The following is a 15304-nucleotide window of genomic DNA, read 5'->3' on the forward strand; positions in this document are numbered from 1 at the left end:
CCCTGAAAATTCTAGACAATGTCACCTGATCCTGGAGATTTACTGACACGCTTGTGCTTTTGTGCTCAGTGGCTAACTCATGTCTGACTCTTTTCGACCCCATGGACTGTAGCCCACCAGGCTCATCTGTCCATGTCATTTCCCAGGCAAGAACACTGGAGTGGGTTGCCATTTCCTTCTCTAGGGGATCTTCCTGGCCCAGGGATCGAACCTGCATCTCCCTCGTCTCCTGCATTGGCAGGTGGATTCTTTACCACTGAGCTACCAAGGACTACTTGTCTTAGGTCGGCTTTAAAAGTCGCTGCCACGTGATCCCATGCTCACCATCCCTGTGAGCATCACAGGAACCCCCAACCCCCCTCCCTCAACTCTCCAGAGGCTGTGATGAGGCTGAGGGGAAGCCATCGGCATTTGAGGCAGGGTTACAGGGCTAGTACTGGGGCTGAGCCGCAAATAGGAAATGAGGTCAGAACACAGAAGAGCAGAATCAAGTTGCTCACAGCTGGGAGAAATTAGGTTTGGGAATGAGGACGGTGAGGGTCAAGGAGGGACGTTCACACTGGAGCCCTGACGGGTAGAGAAGCTTCCAGTCCGAGGGCAACCAGGCGGCTCCCCAGTGGCCTGCCCTGGGGGCATGTCCCATCCTTGTTCTCCCAGAACTGATGCTTTCTTGGGAGCTCCTCAGCATCTCCTTGGAAAGCTGGCCACGCCCACCTAAGGGGAGATTACCCCCAAATCCCCCTTTCCATGCTGAAATCCCTTTCGTCCTGACCTCCCACTTTCTCTTATCAGTGAACCCCACCTGTTCTTGATCCCCCTCTGCCCACCTAAGGCTCTGCCCACCTGTGAGGCTCTGCCCACCACTTATCTCACTGAAATTTGCAGTCTCACCTCCTTTACCCATTGTCTAAGCATATCAGGACCACTGACCTTGAAAAGCCCCCTCTCCCCTATTTCCTCAAGCTATTCCCCCTTTGAATCCCTACAGTTCTCTGCTAGTTTTTAGGGGCCTGGTAACCTGTTTTGTATTATGAAGATTTGTACGTGTCTTATCTTGCTTATTACCCTGCAAACCTCCTGAGGACAGAGACTGTCTACCTTATTTATGCAGCACCTGCGGTTCCGAGCATAATATCTTACCAGTGGGGCCAATAAATATTTACCCTGTTAAATTTTATGATAGTCTGATTTCTAAGAATGAGTACTTGTATTTCTCCCTATCTTTTTCCTCATTACAAAATGCAGTCACATTAATGTGGTCACATTACATGATGGTTTCTCTATAAATAAAATAGCTACTGGTTTCTGTTTTATCCTCCTCAGGTTCCAATACCCTCTCCTACCTTCCTGGGTCCTCAAATGTTTCTTCAAGGCAACAGTTATTTGATCTCTCTGGAAAACACTATTTTCTCATTCTGTGAGCTTCCCATCACACCTGTGGACAGGTGACACCTTTCTGGGTTTCGCTCTGGCCTCAGACTGCAGCCTCCCATGTTTGACGGAATGTCTCTGTGCATCTTGTTACCCTGGGCAGGAGGCAGGCCTGCATCTTCCATGTTATGAATCTCCGGTACTCAGCAGTCCACTGTCACTCACTATCTCTGGTTGTCACACTGGCACCTGCCCATCGGCCCCTTCCCTGCCCTCCCCTAAGTCGTGACTCATCGACACCAAGGTCCTCCCATGCTGCCACATGCTTCCGCTCTGTTCTTTCTGGGCGTTGGGGCTGCTGCAGAGGCAGCCTGTACTTCCGGCTTGCTCTGTGCTCTCGGCCCTGGCAGCGGCATGATGGGTGGAGAGATGGTTTGCTCATCCTCCTTCCCCTCAGATCCACTATTCGGTTCTCTCCTGAGCACATATGTTGAGATTCCGTGTCAATTAAAATGTTAAAATGATATTCCAATCTAGTCAACTGTCAGATTTTAAAATTGCCTTTTTCCACTTGTGGCAAAGGGCCCTGTGAGGTTGCCTGTCCTTCTTATGCCTGATGCCACAGATGTGTGGGCACACTGCTCCACGCCAGGGCCCGGGCTGTGGCTGGGAGGAGCCTTTCCCTTTGGGAAGTGACTGGGGGGCACGGGCCATGGACTCAGCTTGGGACTGTTCTCCTAAGGAAACAAAGGAAACTGAGTCTCCAAAGGAAACTGAGGCCAGCTCTGGAACAGGCAGGCTGGGAGGGAGGCACTACACCCCAGCCCTCAGCTCCTCGGCCCCTCTGCCACCTGACCCAATGCTAGGACAGAAATGCTCCATCACATGCTTCTCTGAGACACACTGAACTGAGCTAGGCCATTAAAGAGGACACTGGAATGAGCGCTACACAAGCCTTCTCATGAAAAGACAAGATGCTGAGCTCATTATAAAGGTGGGAAGGGAATACCCCATGCAGCCAGGAATAGTTGTAGTGATAATGTTTTAATCAGTCTATCTGTACATCGTGCAATGATTTCAAAGGTAAGAATTTATTATCTAATCAAAAGGATTTGTGATTATAATCAGTGACATTCTATCCAATTAGGAATTAATAATTTGGGCCTAAATGTGAATGTTATCTTCACATTGGGTCACAGGATGTGCTCTGACTGGCAGGCCTCCCTTCCCGAGTCCTGGGTCCCAATGCGAAGAGCCAGCAGGTTGGGGTTGTGAGATTTCAGATCTACAAGGTCCCGAGGCCCAGGGATGCTAAGGGCCAGAGGACCAACTGTTTGGAGGGAAAAGTTCCAGGGGACCATTAGACAGCTCAAACTCACACCAAACTCTGTTTCAGTCTGGCTGGCAAGTATAGGAAAGAGCCTCTGGCACCAGGCTTAACAGTCTTGCAAATATAATAAATATTTCTTCCCTCTCCCCCAGAAGCATACAGCGAGTGAAATGAGTTCTTACTACTTTGGGAATAAACAGTAATGTTCTCTGGGTAAAAGGCCACGTGGCAGTTTGAAAGACTGGGTTAATCAGACACAGGGAAATTTCTGATTAGTTGGACAATTACCTCAAATTCTGAGCACCGAGGCAATGTTTGAGAAACAGCCTGACCAACTGGGAATACGTTCAATAGCCCGAGGCAGAGATTTTTTTAGCTTATGAGGGCTGAAATACAACGGCACTGTGTGCCTGACTTTCATGGTCTCACGTCCCCCAAATGTAGAGGGCCTATAACTATTTTTTAAGACCAAATTGACTCAAAATTATTTTGGGCTTTCAATAATTATAGAAATCTGTTTGAAAAGTAGAAAGTGAAGCGTCATTCAGTTATGTCCAACTCTTTGCAACCCCATGGACTGTAGCCCACGAGGCTCCTCTGTCCATGGGGATTCTCTAGGCAAGAATACTGGAGTGGGTTGCCATTCCCTTCTCCAGGGGCTCTTCCCAACCCAGGGATCGAATGGAGGTCTTCTGCTTTGCAGGCGGCTTCTTTACCATCTGAGCCACCTGAGAAGCCCAAATCTATTGGATGATCCCCTGAAGTCACTTTAGGGCTCCAGGACATGGCAAGGCCAGGATTCAGGGGCCAGGAGAGAAGGATGGATCATCACTTTGGATGACGGGGAAGTGGTCCAGGCCCACCACCGACTATCTCTGGGTGAGCCGGCCAGGCACCGTGCACCCCGACTCTGCTCCTTCCTGGTGTCTGAAGGCATCACGGCCTCACCTGGTGGGGGCGTGCTTCTGCTCCTCCTCCTCGTCCGTGTCACTGCTGATGGTGATGACGCTGACCGTGGGGCTGGGGGTGTCGGGGATGACAATCGTCTGCCGCTGCCGCTCCCTGGTGGTGCTGGAGGCCCCGTCACCCCAGCCGCACGTGACGGACGAGCTGCAGGCGGGGCTGCTATGCACCAGGGCGCAGCGCGGAGGCGTGTTCTCCTTGACGCGCTTGGACCGCTGCGGGGAGCTGACGGCCTGAGAGGAGGACACCTCACAGGTGGAGACGTTTCTGGAACGACAAAGCCATACCACACTCATGGAGAAGGTCAGGGCCGCCAGGTCCTTGCAAGAAGCCCAACTGTCTAGAAACACCAGCATGGCCAAATTGAGAGGATCACAGGCAGGAAGGCCAAGGGTCTATAAACGGAGGAAACAGGCTGCCAGTGTCAGACGTTTTTCTCTCTCTCCCTTAAGCGGCAGGAGGAAACAAACTACAAGTGTCAGAATTTTTTCTCTTAAAATTCTGTGTTGCCATGACAACACCTAGTTCCACCTGAACTTAACTTTTCTCAAACCTTGCGCTAACCAACGCATTTTTCTTATGGAAGTGTTTTTCTTAAGCTATGTTAATGAAACTATGTGTTTGCTTTGGAATTTGCCTTTCTTCAAAATGGTTCCACCTAAGACTAACTTTTGGCTGATAACAGCTCAACCAACCAGTATTCATATCAATTGTTTTATGGCTGGGGATGACACACCTCCTGCCATCCTATCTCAAAAATGCATATTGTGGGAGAGGGGCCTGGTGAAACTCCCTCAGGCTTGAGGGGTCTCTATCTGATTAATAGCTTTCTAACAGACAGAAAACAGCTTGCCAAAACTAGCATGGGGGTCACTCCTCCTCCCCCTTCTGATGTCTGTGTCAGAAGCTTTCTCTGTCCGTTTTTTATACTTTAATAAAACTCTGCTTTATGAAAGCTCTTGAGTGCTCAAGCCTGGTCCCTGGTCCTGAACTTATATCTTCTTCGGAGATCACGAATCCGACACCATTCGTCGTAAGCTCTCCATAAATCGGAGAGAGACCAGCACACTCGGGCTTAACCAGACTGCAGAGGCGGTGGCCTGTGGGACTTTCTTTCAATTGCTACACAGACAGGGCAGCATCCTGGCTTCTCTGGGTTCTACCCGCTGAGGGACAAAGTGGGTAGCCAGGGCTCTCAGGAGAGGACAGAGGACCATGCCCAAGGACTGGGCCGGTCTTGCGGTGGGGGCAGATTTCAGGGGTGTCTGCCCCAACGCAGCCCCCTGCCTTCAGGGTCAAAGCCCAACTACGTAAGTTCAATCTCGTCATCCTCCCCAGTGTACTGAGTTAGGTCTTGTTTTGGAGGGAGGTGGAAGAAAAGATATTTGCACATAAAGCTTTCATTTCCTTGCTCACGGCTGGTTTACCACTGATTCAATGACCACACTCATTTCCTAAGACTTCCTGGAGCTAAAAGATCTAAGGTTAAAGTGTAGCTTTGCCTCCTTCCTCCTCTGGGAAAAGGACATAACTATAGAAGTATCTGTGCGGGTATAATTTTTCAAAAATTAATTTTTCTGGGGACTTAATGAGCGGTCTAGTGGTTAAGACTCTGCCTTCTAATGCAGGGCACATGGGTTCAATCCACGGTTGGGGAACTAAGATTCCACATGCCTCGCAGTGCAACCAGAAACAAACCCAAAGAAAATCCTGGATTTTGACACAGGAGCCTCACAGGAAGCTTACCAGTCTGTTTCAATCGTAATGAAAAACCAGGAAAAATGCAAAACGAAAATGTATGCTTAAGGGACCTGTAACTCTTGATTTTGATCAACTAGAAATTAACTTATCAAAAAGCCAATGTAGTTTCTGGTAACTTTAGAGAAAGAAGACCTTACCTTTCCCTTCCCCATCAACTGTTGATGACCTTGGTTGTATCTATACAATGAGACCAAAGCCAGCCTATAATGAAACTTAAGAGTGTGATATGTCCTTAGAGATTCTAGCACCTTCTAGCTAAAGGGAAGGTAATTAGATGAAAATAATTCCATAAAGGTAGGTCTATTTAATTTTCTATTTAGTCGGTATCACATGTTGCTTGTTCCTTTTGGGGGGCTCCTAATAAGAAGTTTCACTGATAAAATTGTTCTATTATTTGTACTTACCAGAAAACTTAATATTTGTTATTACTAACATGGTACAATTTTGAGATTAAGTTTTTACTACTCGAGCAGTTAAAATATGTCTACTTGGCATTTTTAAAGAAAACTATGCCTGATCGTACCGCCTGCCAAAGGGGAGAGCCTTCTGGTTTTTCCAATTGTTTTGCCTAAGGCATTGGTCTTAAAAATAGGCAAACCCATAATTTTCACCATAGTCCCACTGATCTTGAAATGCACTGGCAGTGAGCCTTCTAAAGCCAGCTGGGTGGTAAGAAGGCCACAAAGAGGGACTTACCAACAGGTCAGAGACTAAGGGTTCTTCTTGCCCCTACCTGGCCAGAGTGAGCACACAGAGGCTAAGCTCAAGCCAGACCAGGGTTCTGGCGACCACCCACCAGACTGAGCATGACAGCACGTGAGGACTGAGACAGGGGCCTCTGGGGCCACCCAATCTAACACAGACATGGGTGTTCTATCACAGAGCTGTCAAACAAAAGCATTCTGGAAGCCTGCCACTGATCTGACATGAATTTCCCTAAGCTGTCAGAAACCACCAAATAAGAATCTTGTTCAGGAAGGATGACAACTTCAGGAAGTCAGCTCTTGGATTAGTTTTCAAATGAAAAAGAATGAAAAGAGGCAGATCTAATTTCTGGCATCTTGCTATCCAAGGAAGTATAAAAAATTCACTAGACATTTCATGTATTACTTGACTTCTCTTGATTAACCTATTCCAAATAAACAATTAGGGACCGCCAAGCCACCGGAGAGAGATGTAGGAACAATTTTACAGCCATACAATTTTGATCTCGATTTTTTTGTTTGTTAGGAAATCTCTATTTTTTTAAGTAAGGTATATTGAGGTATCAATTGTTTGATGAGTTTTGACAAATGTACAGTCATGTAATTCCCATCACAATGCAGATACAGAAATTTGTTATCACCTTGAAAAGTTCCCTCTAGTCCTTAGCAGCTCCTGATCTGATCTGTCTCTATAGTTTTGTTGCTGTTCAGTTGCTCAGTTGTATCTGACTCTTTGTGACCCATGGACTGCAGCACACCAGGTTTCCCTGTCCTTCACTATCTCCCAGAGCTTGTTCAAATTCATGTCCATTGAGTCGGTGATTGTCACCCAACCATCTCAACCTCTGTCTTTTCCTCCTCCTGCCTTTAATCTTTCCCAGCAACCTTCAATCTACACACTCCATAGTTTTACCTTTTCCAAAATACCATATAAAATGAACAAAAGGACACGGCCTTTGGTCAATCTTAATTTTTTTTTAAGAGTTCATGGAGATGAAACTGGATTTAGAGGAAATGGGAAAGATCATTGTTCTTCTGGTAGTGTCTGTGATTAACCAAAGTTACTGCTTATATTTTAGCAAATAGCTGAATGAGTTAAATTTCTGACATTAGACTCAAATAAAACACATTTCTCTACTACTTCTAAAAAAAAGTTATGGTTTCAAAAATGCATCTTCAGAGGGCAGTCTGAGTGTTTTCTAGATAAGTGGAAGGGGAGAGAATCACTCAAGACGGGAACACGGAATACTGTGGTTTGAGGGCCCCACCCTAGGGTGCTGGTAGGGCCAGCACTCACATAGACCTCAAGATGAGTGCCTCCTTCAAAATCCCATTCCAGGGACCCAGATCTTTAATTTCCAATCTCCTTGAAGTTTTCTTTCTCTAACACTTCTTACACACCTACCTCGCAGAGGACTGGTGTTGCTTATTCTTCCGGGAAGAGGTGGTGCTGGTAGGTTGCTGCCGCATCACGTGGGCCACGCCCACATTTAAGGGTTGAGCTGCTGGAAGGGTCACATGACCAGTCAACAACGCAGGCTGCTGCATGATGGGATTGTAATGGCTGCCATGAGCATGCGTGTTCCTGAAAGGGAGATGGGAAAACAGATTCTTTGATGGTTTAATAGAAACAGAGCTCCTTTAGAAGATAAAGTTCCCTCCCGCCCATTAAAAGTCAAATTAAAATCAAAAGGTAGTCTTCACACCGAGGAGAGAGTTGTTGAAGAGATGAGCCTTCCCAGGTGACTTCATTGAGTGTCTCTGGTGTAGGAATGTTTAAGTGGCGTGGACACAATTTGTTCGTGAGTGAGAAAGGGCACATTTCAAGTGGGGAGAATGCCAAGTAGGCGGACTCAGCTTAAGTTCTGGGGAGAGGAAATAAATATTCCCTTCTGCTCTTCAAGACCCTAAATAGCTAACTGGGCTGTGTATTTTATTTTATAATTTAAAAAGCGCCTTCAATGGGTTGTTCCACTCTGTGAGGTAGGCAGGATATCTTAGTAATACCGTTTTGTAAATGAGAATATCAGTTATGTGAAAAACAAACTTTGAAGTCTCGTAGGTATGTCTTTCTGGCATTAGGAAGTGCTAACATTCTTTAGAATTCTCTCAGCAGTTAGCACAATGTTCAGGAATGTAACAGCTGATCAGTGAGTTACATGCTTTCTGAATGAACAATTAGATTAACTGAAGGTTGACTAGACATGTATAGAGTTTGGTACTAAGTGAAAATTAGTAACAGACACATGTTGATAGAAATATTTGTAGCCATAATCCTGAAAATGGGTTATGTGAGATCTGGGTTGTATGGTGCTGTTAGGCTTATTCCCACAGAAATATTAAGAGTGATGATGAATTTAGAGAGTTGCCCATAAAAACCCATTTGCTGCTGCTGCTGCTAAGTCGCTTCAGTCGTGTCCAACTCTGTGTGACCCCATAGACAGCAGCCCACCCGGCTCCCCCATCCCTGGGATTCTCCAGGTAAGAACTAGGAGTGGGTTTCCATCCAGAAGCCCTTTCCTTCTCCAATGCATGAAAGTGAAAAGTGAAAGTGAAGTCGCTCAGTCATGTCCGACTCTTAGCAACCCCATGGACTATAGCCCACCAGGCTCCTCCGTCCATGGGATTTTCCAGGCTAGAGTTCTGGAGTGGGGTGCCATCGCCTTCTCCGAAAAACCCATTTAATACATGGTAAAATGAAGAGCTATAGGAGAGTTCATAGGAATTTTTTAAATATTATGAAATTTAGGAAAAAAGTTGAACACAAAAGAAGCAGGGAGACACTTTTGTAGAGATCCTGATAGTCTTTTGGACATTTAAGTGAACTTTAAAAACTGATGTTATAGCTCCTTTACTTTGTTGCTATTTCTTCTACAGACATGGCATTTTTCCCTTTGACATAGGTCTAGCACTAGCCATGATTCCAGATGTTCTCTGGGCTACATATGAAATGGAGAAGAGACTGAAAAGAAACTGTTGGCTTTAGGTCTCTCCTGTGGTAACCAGGTAAGAGATGAGGAGGGATGAGAGATAAGAAGATGTGCATGAATGAGTTAAGAATGTCAGTATCTCTGAAATTAAATAAGCTGTAAATGCTGAGAGACAAAGGAAAATGGAAGTACAGCATATGTGTGGTCTTCTGGGAGAAAAAGGGGTAAGGAAAAAAACAAGTGGTCAAACAGCTTTCCACTTGGTTGCTGCTGCTAATGAGCTGGAGAGGGAAGGTGGTCTTGCTGAGCGTTCATGCTGTGAACGGGGGAAGGGCAGATAACAGATTTATTGCTGCCTGTCATGGATCAGGCGCTGGAATGAAGTGAAATGTTATTCACTCAGTCGTGTCCAACTCTGCGACCCCATGGACTATAACCCGCCAGGCTCCTCTGTCTGTGGGATTCTCCAGGCAAGAACACTGGAGTGGGCAGCCATTCCTTCCTCCAGGGGATCTTTCTCGAATCACGGATCAAACCCAGGTCTCCGGCATTGCAGGCGGATCCTTTACCCACTGAGCCACCAGGGAAGCCTGGCGCTGCATGGTACATGTTAAATCCAGTCAAGTGCTTTGTCTTTTATCTTAAATTTAAACCTCCCAACAATCCGATGATAGGCATTACTGTCCCTACTTTACTGAAGAACTGAGGTTTAGTAACTTTCCCAGGTCACGCAGGGCCAGAAATGAGCCCAGTTTACCTGGCTTGAAAGTGCTTCCAATGAGAGGCGGTGGATGTGGGGGGTGGTGTTGTCAGTGGAAAGTGAATGGGATTGTGATAAATGGCCTCCGTTCCTCTCTTCTTTCTACTAAATTAGAATTAGTAAATTAGTAAGTAGAAAACTAAATGGCAGGACAGAGGACGCTGCAGTTGAGGCTGGACTGGGGGCCTGTCTCTTTGCCTTTCATCAGAGCTCTTCACTCACAGCAGCTTTACGGGACAGAAAAAGAACTGTCGGGAGGTTCTGTGGCTGGTTTGAGGACTGTCAGAGGGTGAAGGGTGTGTCCTACCCTGATGCTTTGGCTGAAAGAAAGACAGCCCAGAGGGCCATGAGAAGTTGGGGCCAACTTGGGGGACTGCCATTTGGCTCTGCACTGGTGAAGGTGGGCACTGAGGGTGGTATTGGGATGGCATGCTGCTGCTGCTGCTAAGTCGCTTCAGTCGTGTCCGACTCTGTGCAACCCCAGAGACGGCAGCCCACCAGGCTCCTCCGTCCCTGGGATTCTCCAGGCAAGAACACTGGAGTGGGTTGCCATTTCCTTCTCCAGTGCATGAAAGTGAAAAGTGAAAGTGAAGTCACTCAGTCGTGTCTGACCCTTAGTGCCCCATGGACTGCAGCCCACCAGGCTCCTCCATCCATGGGATTTTCCAGGCAAGAGTGCTGGAGTGGGGTGCCATTGCCTTCTCCGTGGGATGGAATAGGTGGCAGGTATAAGGAAAAGTGGAAAGTGGCCATAAAAACAACAGAGCCACATGTTAGTGATGAAGTTGGTGAGCAAGATGGCATGGAAGGTTCTGGAAACAGATGCAGGGGTTGTGGTGTGCTTGTGGCTGTCAGCTGGATGTCTCTGGGCTCTGTGGAAAGCGTACTTTGATCTCAAAGATATGAGCATCAACTGAAGAGACACACTCAGCAAACAGAGCAGAGTTTACCAGTCCAAATAAACCCCTTTCTGTCAAGCTTTCCCCCAGGAGGTCGGATGTGACTCCAGCGTGCTCGCGTGTGAAAACACCTCGAGAACACTTCCTGGAATTGCTAAGGAGCCCCTGGATCTCTTCTGCAGAGAAACAACCAAAAATCATCCCAAGCCAAGTCTGGTGAATCACACTGGTGATCAGATAATGGAACTGAATTTGGAGTTCAAAATGACAACAGATCCTAAAGTAACCAAGCTGGTTTTCTGGTGTCCTGGTATGCTGCTGCTGCTGCTAAGTCGCTGCAGTTGTGTCTGACTCTGTGCAGCACCATAAACGGCAGCTCACCAAGTTCCTCTGTCCCAGGGATTCTCCTGGAAAGAATACTGGAGTGGGTTGCCATTCCCTTCTCCAGTGCATGCATGCATGCTAAGTTGCTTCAGTCGTATCTGACTCTGTGCGAACCCGTGGACAGCAGCCCAGCAGGTTCCTCTGTCCACGGAATTCTCTAGGCAAGAGTACTGGAGTGGGTTGCCATTTCCTTCTCCATTATACATTTATTTAAAAACAATCTCTCATTACACTGCAGTTTTAGGCCACATGGTGTGCTCAGGCGCTTAGTTGCTCGATAGTGTCTGACTCTTTGCGACCCCATGAACCATAGCCCGCCAGGCTCCTCTGGCCATGGGATTCTCCAGGCAAGAATACTGGAATGGGTTGCCATGTCCTCCTCCAGGGGATCTTCCCAAACCAAGGATCGAACCCAGGTAGGCCACATGCTACTCTTTTTAATTTAAAAAGCCCTCTACAAAGCAGGGGAGTCTGGTACTGGCCAGCCTGGCCGCCCTCTGGGTCAGCAGTGGACGTGCCTCCCATCCCAGCCCTGCCTGCGCCTTGCTCACCTCCAGTCGGCCAGCTGCTGGGTGCCGGCCATGGTCTCAGGAATCACAGTTGCGTGCTGCACCGAAGTGTGCGTGGCCACGCCGGTCAGCTGTTGCCACGCCGGGGGAAGCAGGATCTGCTGGGTCCCACTTGGCCAGGCCTGCTGTAGGACAGAGGATACCTGCCATCACTATGTCTGACGATCATATATCAGTTGGCATGAGTCAAGCGCTTATTCTTTGCTCAAGGTTATGCTAGACCCCTTGACAGGTGTGACAGTGGAGACCTGCTCTCTGACCTCAAACACCACGGCAGATAAAATGAACACATGTGAACTCAATAGAAGACAGTAGGTAGGTATATGGGCAAAGAACTATATGGAAGTGATTCATTCACACTGAAGAATGATTTATTTATAAATCTGCTCTAATGCACCACGTTTAAAATTCCCAAAAGTTCACTTATTGATTTCTTTTGTGACACAACTGTGCACAAGAGATTGAGGGGGTTGAATTGGGTCATACAAGGGTAACTCCTTGCCCTCAAGAAGTTTTCTGTCTAGTATCCTTTATTTAATATCTTACCTTTTGTTTAGCAGTTAGAATGTAGAGGTGCAACTTGTGTTATCTTCTGAATCTAAGTTAACGTAATTCTGAGATCACCAAGTATCTGACACCTGCCTATATCCAAGGGCAAACAGGCATGAAGTAAAATTCTTAGCTGGGATCTTGAGCTTAACTGAGAATACCTTGACTCCTCAAGGCGAAAATGAAACAGTGAGGAAGTCAGAGTTCGATTTTTTATAAGCACCAAGCTATAAATCAGGAACTTTCCTGATTCCTCCTTGAATAGACTTACAGGTGTGCGTGTGTACACGTGTGTGTGTGTGTGTGTTGTGTTTTGAGCCCTCTGTATCTTCAGTCACTATTCTGCTTGCCTTTGGTTATTAAATGATTCACTCTGAACACAGTTGTCCAAAGTTGGACACTTGAAGGAATGCTGCTAAGGGAAAATACCTCTTGGGAAGGTCAAGGATTTAAAGACTTGGATCTTAGCTCTTTCTCTCTCTTTCCATCAGGCTGGAGATGACGAACACTGGCTAATTAATATAATGTAGTGCTCCACAAACTGTGCATATGTTCAATATGTGTGTTTTGGCTCATATCAACAAACAAGCACTTCTAGAAATAGATTATAAATTTGAGTCAAAACTTCATAATCAGTGATGTGTACTAAAATGATACAGCTTCCTCTTAGATTTGAGTGCATAGTTCACCTGGTCTATCCTGTTACCACTGTTGCACATGAGATTCAGTGAGATCTCTTATACCTTTTAGATATTTCCTGTTTGTTTACTGATCTTTTAATATATAGTCAAAAAGCTCAGGGACCACAGATTATACAATAAGTGCTTAAGAAATGTTTGTTGATAAAATGAAAGAAGCAATTCTACCAAGGCAATTAGCTATACTTAACTGTATTTCAGGTTTACTGAATTCAAACACAGTAAGCAGAAAAATAATTTAATTGATTAAAATAATTATGAGCTCAAAAGCTTAAATGAACAATAGTCTCATTGGCAGTAAGAATTCTACTGTTTTGTCTGGAACTTATTTCAGATCCCATGAAAAGCCTGTGTTTTGACTAATGTCATTTTGAAATAATAAATCTTGATATCAAGCTAAGGACATTATTTCTTCCCTGTTTCCCTAAAATGAATCTTAGCATTTTACCTCAAAGAGATGGGGTAAAAAGATATTTCTGGACCTCTATCACTGATGGATATGTTCAACTCATTTGAGACAACACTTTGCATCAGGTATTTCTATAATTTATTGCTACTTTATAATCTGTAAGGTTAGAGCCAATATTTCTGGATGCACATTGTGTGCCAGGCATAGAACTAAGACCATAAGTGGATTCTCTGACTTTATCGTAACACCAATCCTGTGACATCGGGGCTATTCTCCCCTCCTATTTTTCAGGTGGATAAACTGAAACACAGAGAAGTTAACTAGCTTGCCTGGACACATAGTAAATTAAACATACGTTTACAGCTCTCCCTCTTTTAAGCCCAACTAAAATGACAGTGAAGGAATGAAAAAGTATATATAGATCCATAAGGACACAGAGAACAGTGAGGGACAGTAACAGTTAACAGAATTTTAGAAGCTGGAAAACAGATGAGAGTGATTACCAAGTTAGCAGACTGAAGGAACAGAAGGTAAAGTCTGAATATCAAACCCTGGGATTCTATCACCCTCAGATTCCTGGTATGAAGGATTGTTACCCCCTCACCCGCCACCCCCAATCTTCAAGCAGGAACCTGGTGGATTCTCTCCAAGGAAACTGACTATTCAAAGAGAAAAAAACTACAGATACTTTCGATGAGAGGGGACCTGCCAATGAAAATGCTGAGCTCACTCCTTATTATCCGATAGAGAAGTCCACCCCGCTGCCCCTGAAGCGTTCCAGTTTTTAGTCCTTCAGTCTTAGATATGAATGAACAGCCAAGGGTCACCAGACTTTAAAGGAAGTTTCTATCATGAAGGAGACTAAAACAAAAAATGAAACTCTGAGGAACAACAACAGTACAGGAATTGGAAGAAAATCTAAAAATATATGTAATTAGTGTCCTCAAAGAGGCTAAACGTGTATATATATCCATGAAACAAGATATAAAGGATATATATCTATATTCTGAGAACAAGAAAACTCTTGGAAATGAGAACAATGACAATAGAAATGAACAATTCCATACAGATGGGGAAATTTTAGAAAGTAGCATAGATAGAATATATACAGGGAAAAGGTGGATGGGGGTGAGGGTGGGAGATATGAAAGTCATTAGATCAGTTCAGAAGTACCAGCGCTCAACTAGCAGGAATTCCACAAAGAAGGAACAGAGAAAATGTAGGGGAAGAAGTTAACAAGGGCAAAAATAAAAGAAGAAAGTTCTCCAGATAAAAAGGGCAAAAATAAAAGAAGAAAGTTCTCCAGACAAAAAGGGCAAACAGGATGTACCGGACAGTGTATTCTAAAAGACTCATGAGAAAGCATGGAGCCGTCAATCTCACGGACATCGTGTCCACCATGGACAAGGAAGGTCTTAAAAAACTTTCCGAAAGAGAGGAAAAACAACAGCACTGAACTTCTCAATGCGCTCAAAGACACCAGTACATCAAGCACACAAGCCTTTGAGAGCTCTGGAAGACTTTGGGGCTGCACAATAACACATACAGAGGAAACTGACCCAATGAAAAGATGGGACAATACTAATTCCAGGAAAAACAACTTATACAGGAAAGGAAGCAGAATCGTAGTACGTTATGAGGCTCAGCTGATAATAATATAATACAATATTGATGATAATAATTATGTAGATAATATGAAGTGGTCGAAGAAAAACTTACAAGGGAGGAAAAGGGAGAAAGGAAAAGTGAGAGAGAGAGGAAGAGAGTGTGCATGCGAGTGGGCCTGTGTGTTCTGGAGATGGAGGGTTAGAGGGCTAAGCATTCTTCCATGGTTGATTGATACCTAAAGTGCAAAATTCAGTAAGAAACAGTTAAAGAATGCTATTTAGAAACATGGATTTAAATAGCTAAATGAAACAGTTAAAAAAAACTGTTTTATTTTTGGATGACCAGTCCAAGTTTGATGCATGAAACAAG

The 15304-nt window shown here is 45.2% G+C and overlaps 1 protein-coding gene across 6 annotated transcripts in view; it reads right to left on the minus strand.

Annotated features, from left to right (window-relative positions):
• The window catches only part of HIPK2 (homeodomain interacting protein kinase 2), a 203899-nt gene that overhangs the window by 30568 nt on the left and 158027 nt on the right, over positions 1–15304 (minus strand). For 3 of the 6 annotated variants that reach the window (XM_061414872.1, XM_061414875.1, XM_061414874.1), the window contains exons 10-13: positions 11654–11796; positions 9817–9924; positions 7535–7714; positions 3650–3931 (exon numbers count right to left, since the gene is read on the minus strand). In XM_061414872.1, coding sequence (XP_061270856.1) covers positions 3650–3931; positions 7535–7714; positions 9817–9924; positions 11654–11796 — 713 coding nt within the window. The remainder of the gene's footprint in view (positions 1–3649; positions 3932–7534; positions 7715–9816; positions 9925–11653; positions 11797–15304) is intronic. The other 3 variants (XM_061414877.1, XM_061414876.1, XM_061414873.1) reach the window with 2 other exon arrangements.

The sequence above is a fragment of the Bos javanicus genome, chromosome 4 (assembly GCF_032452875.1).
Source record: "Bos javanicus breed banteng chromosome 4, ARS-OSU_banteng_1.0, whole genome shotgun sequence".
NCBI classification, from domain to species: Eukaryota; Metazoa; Chordata; class Mammalia; order Artiodactyla; family Bovidae; genus Bos; species Bos javanicus.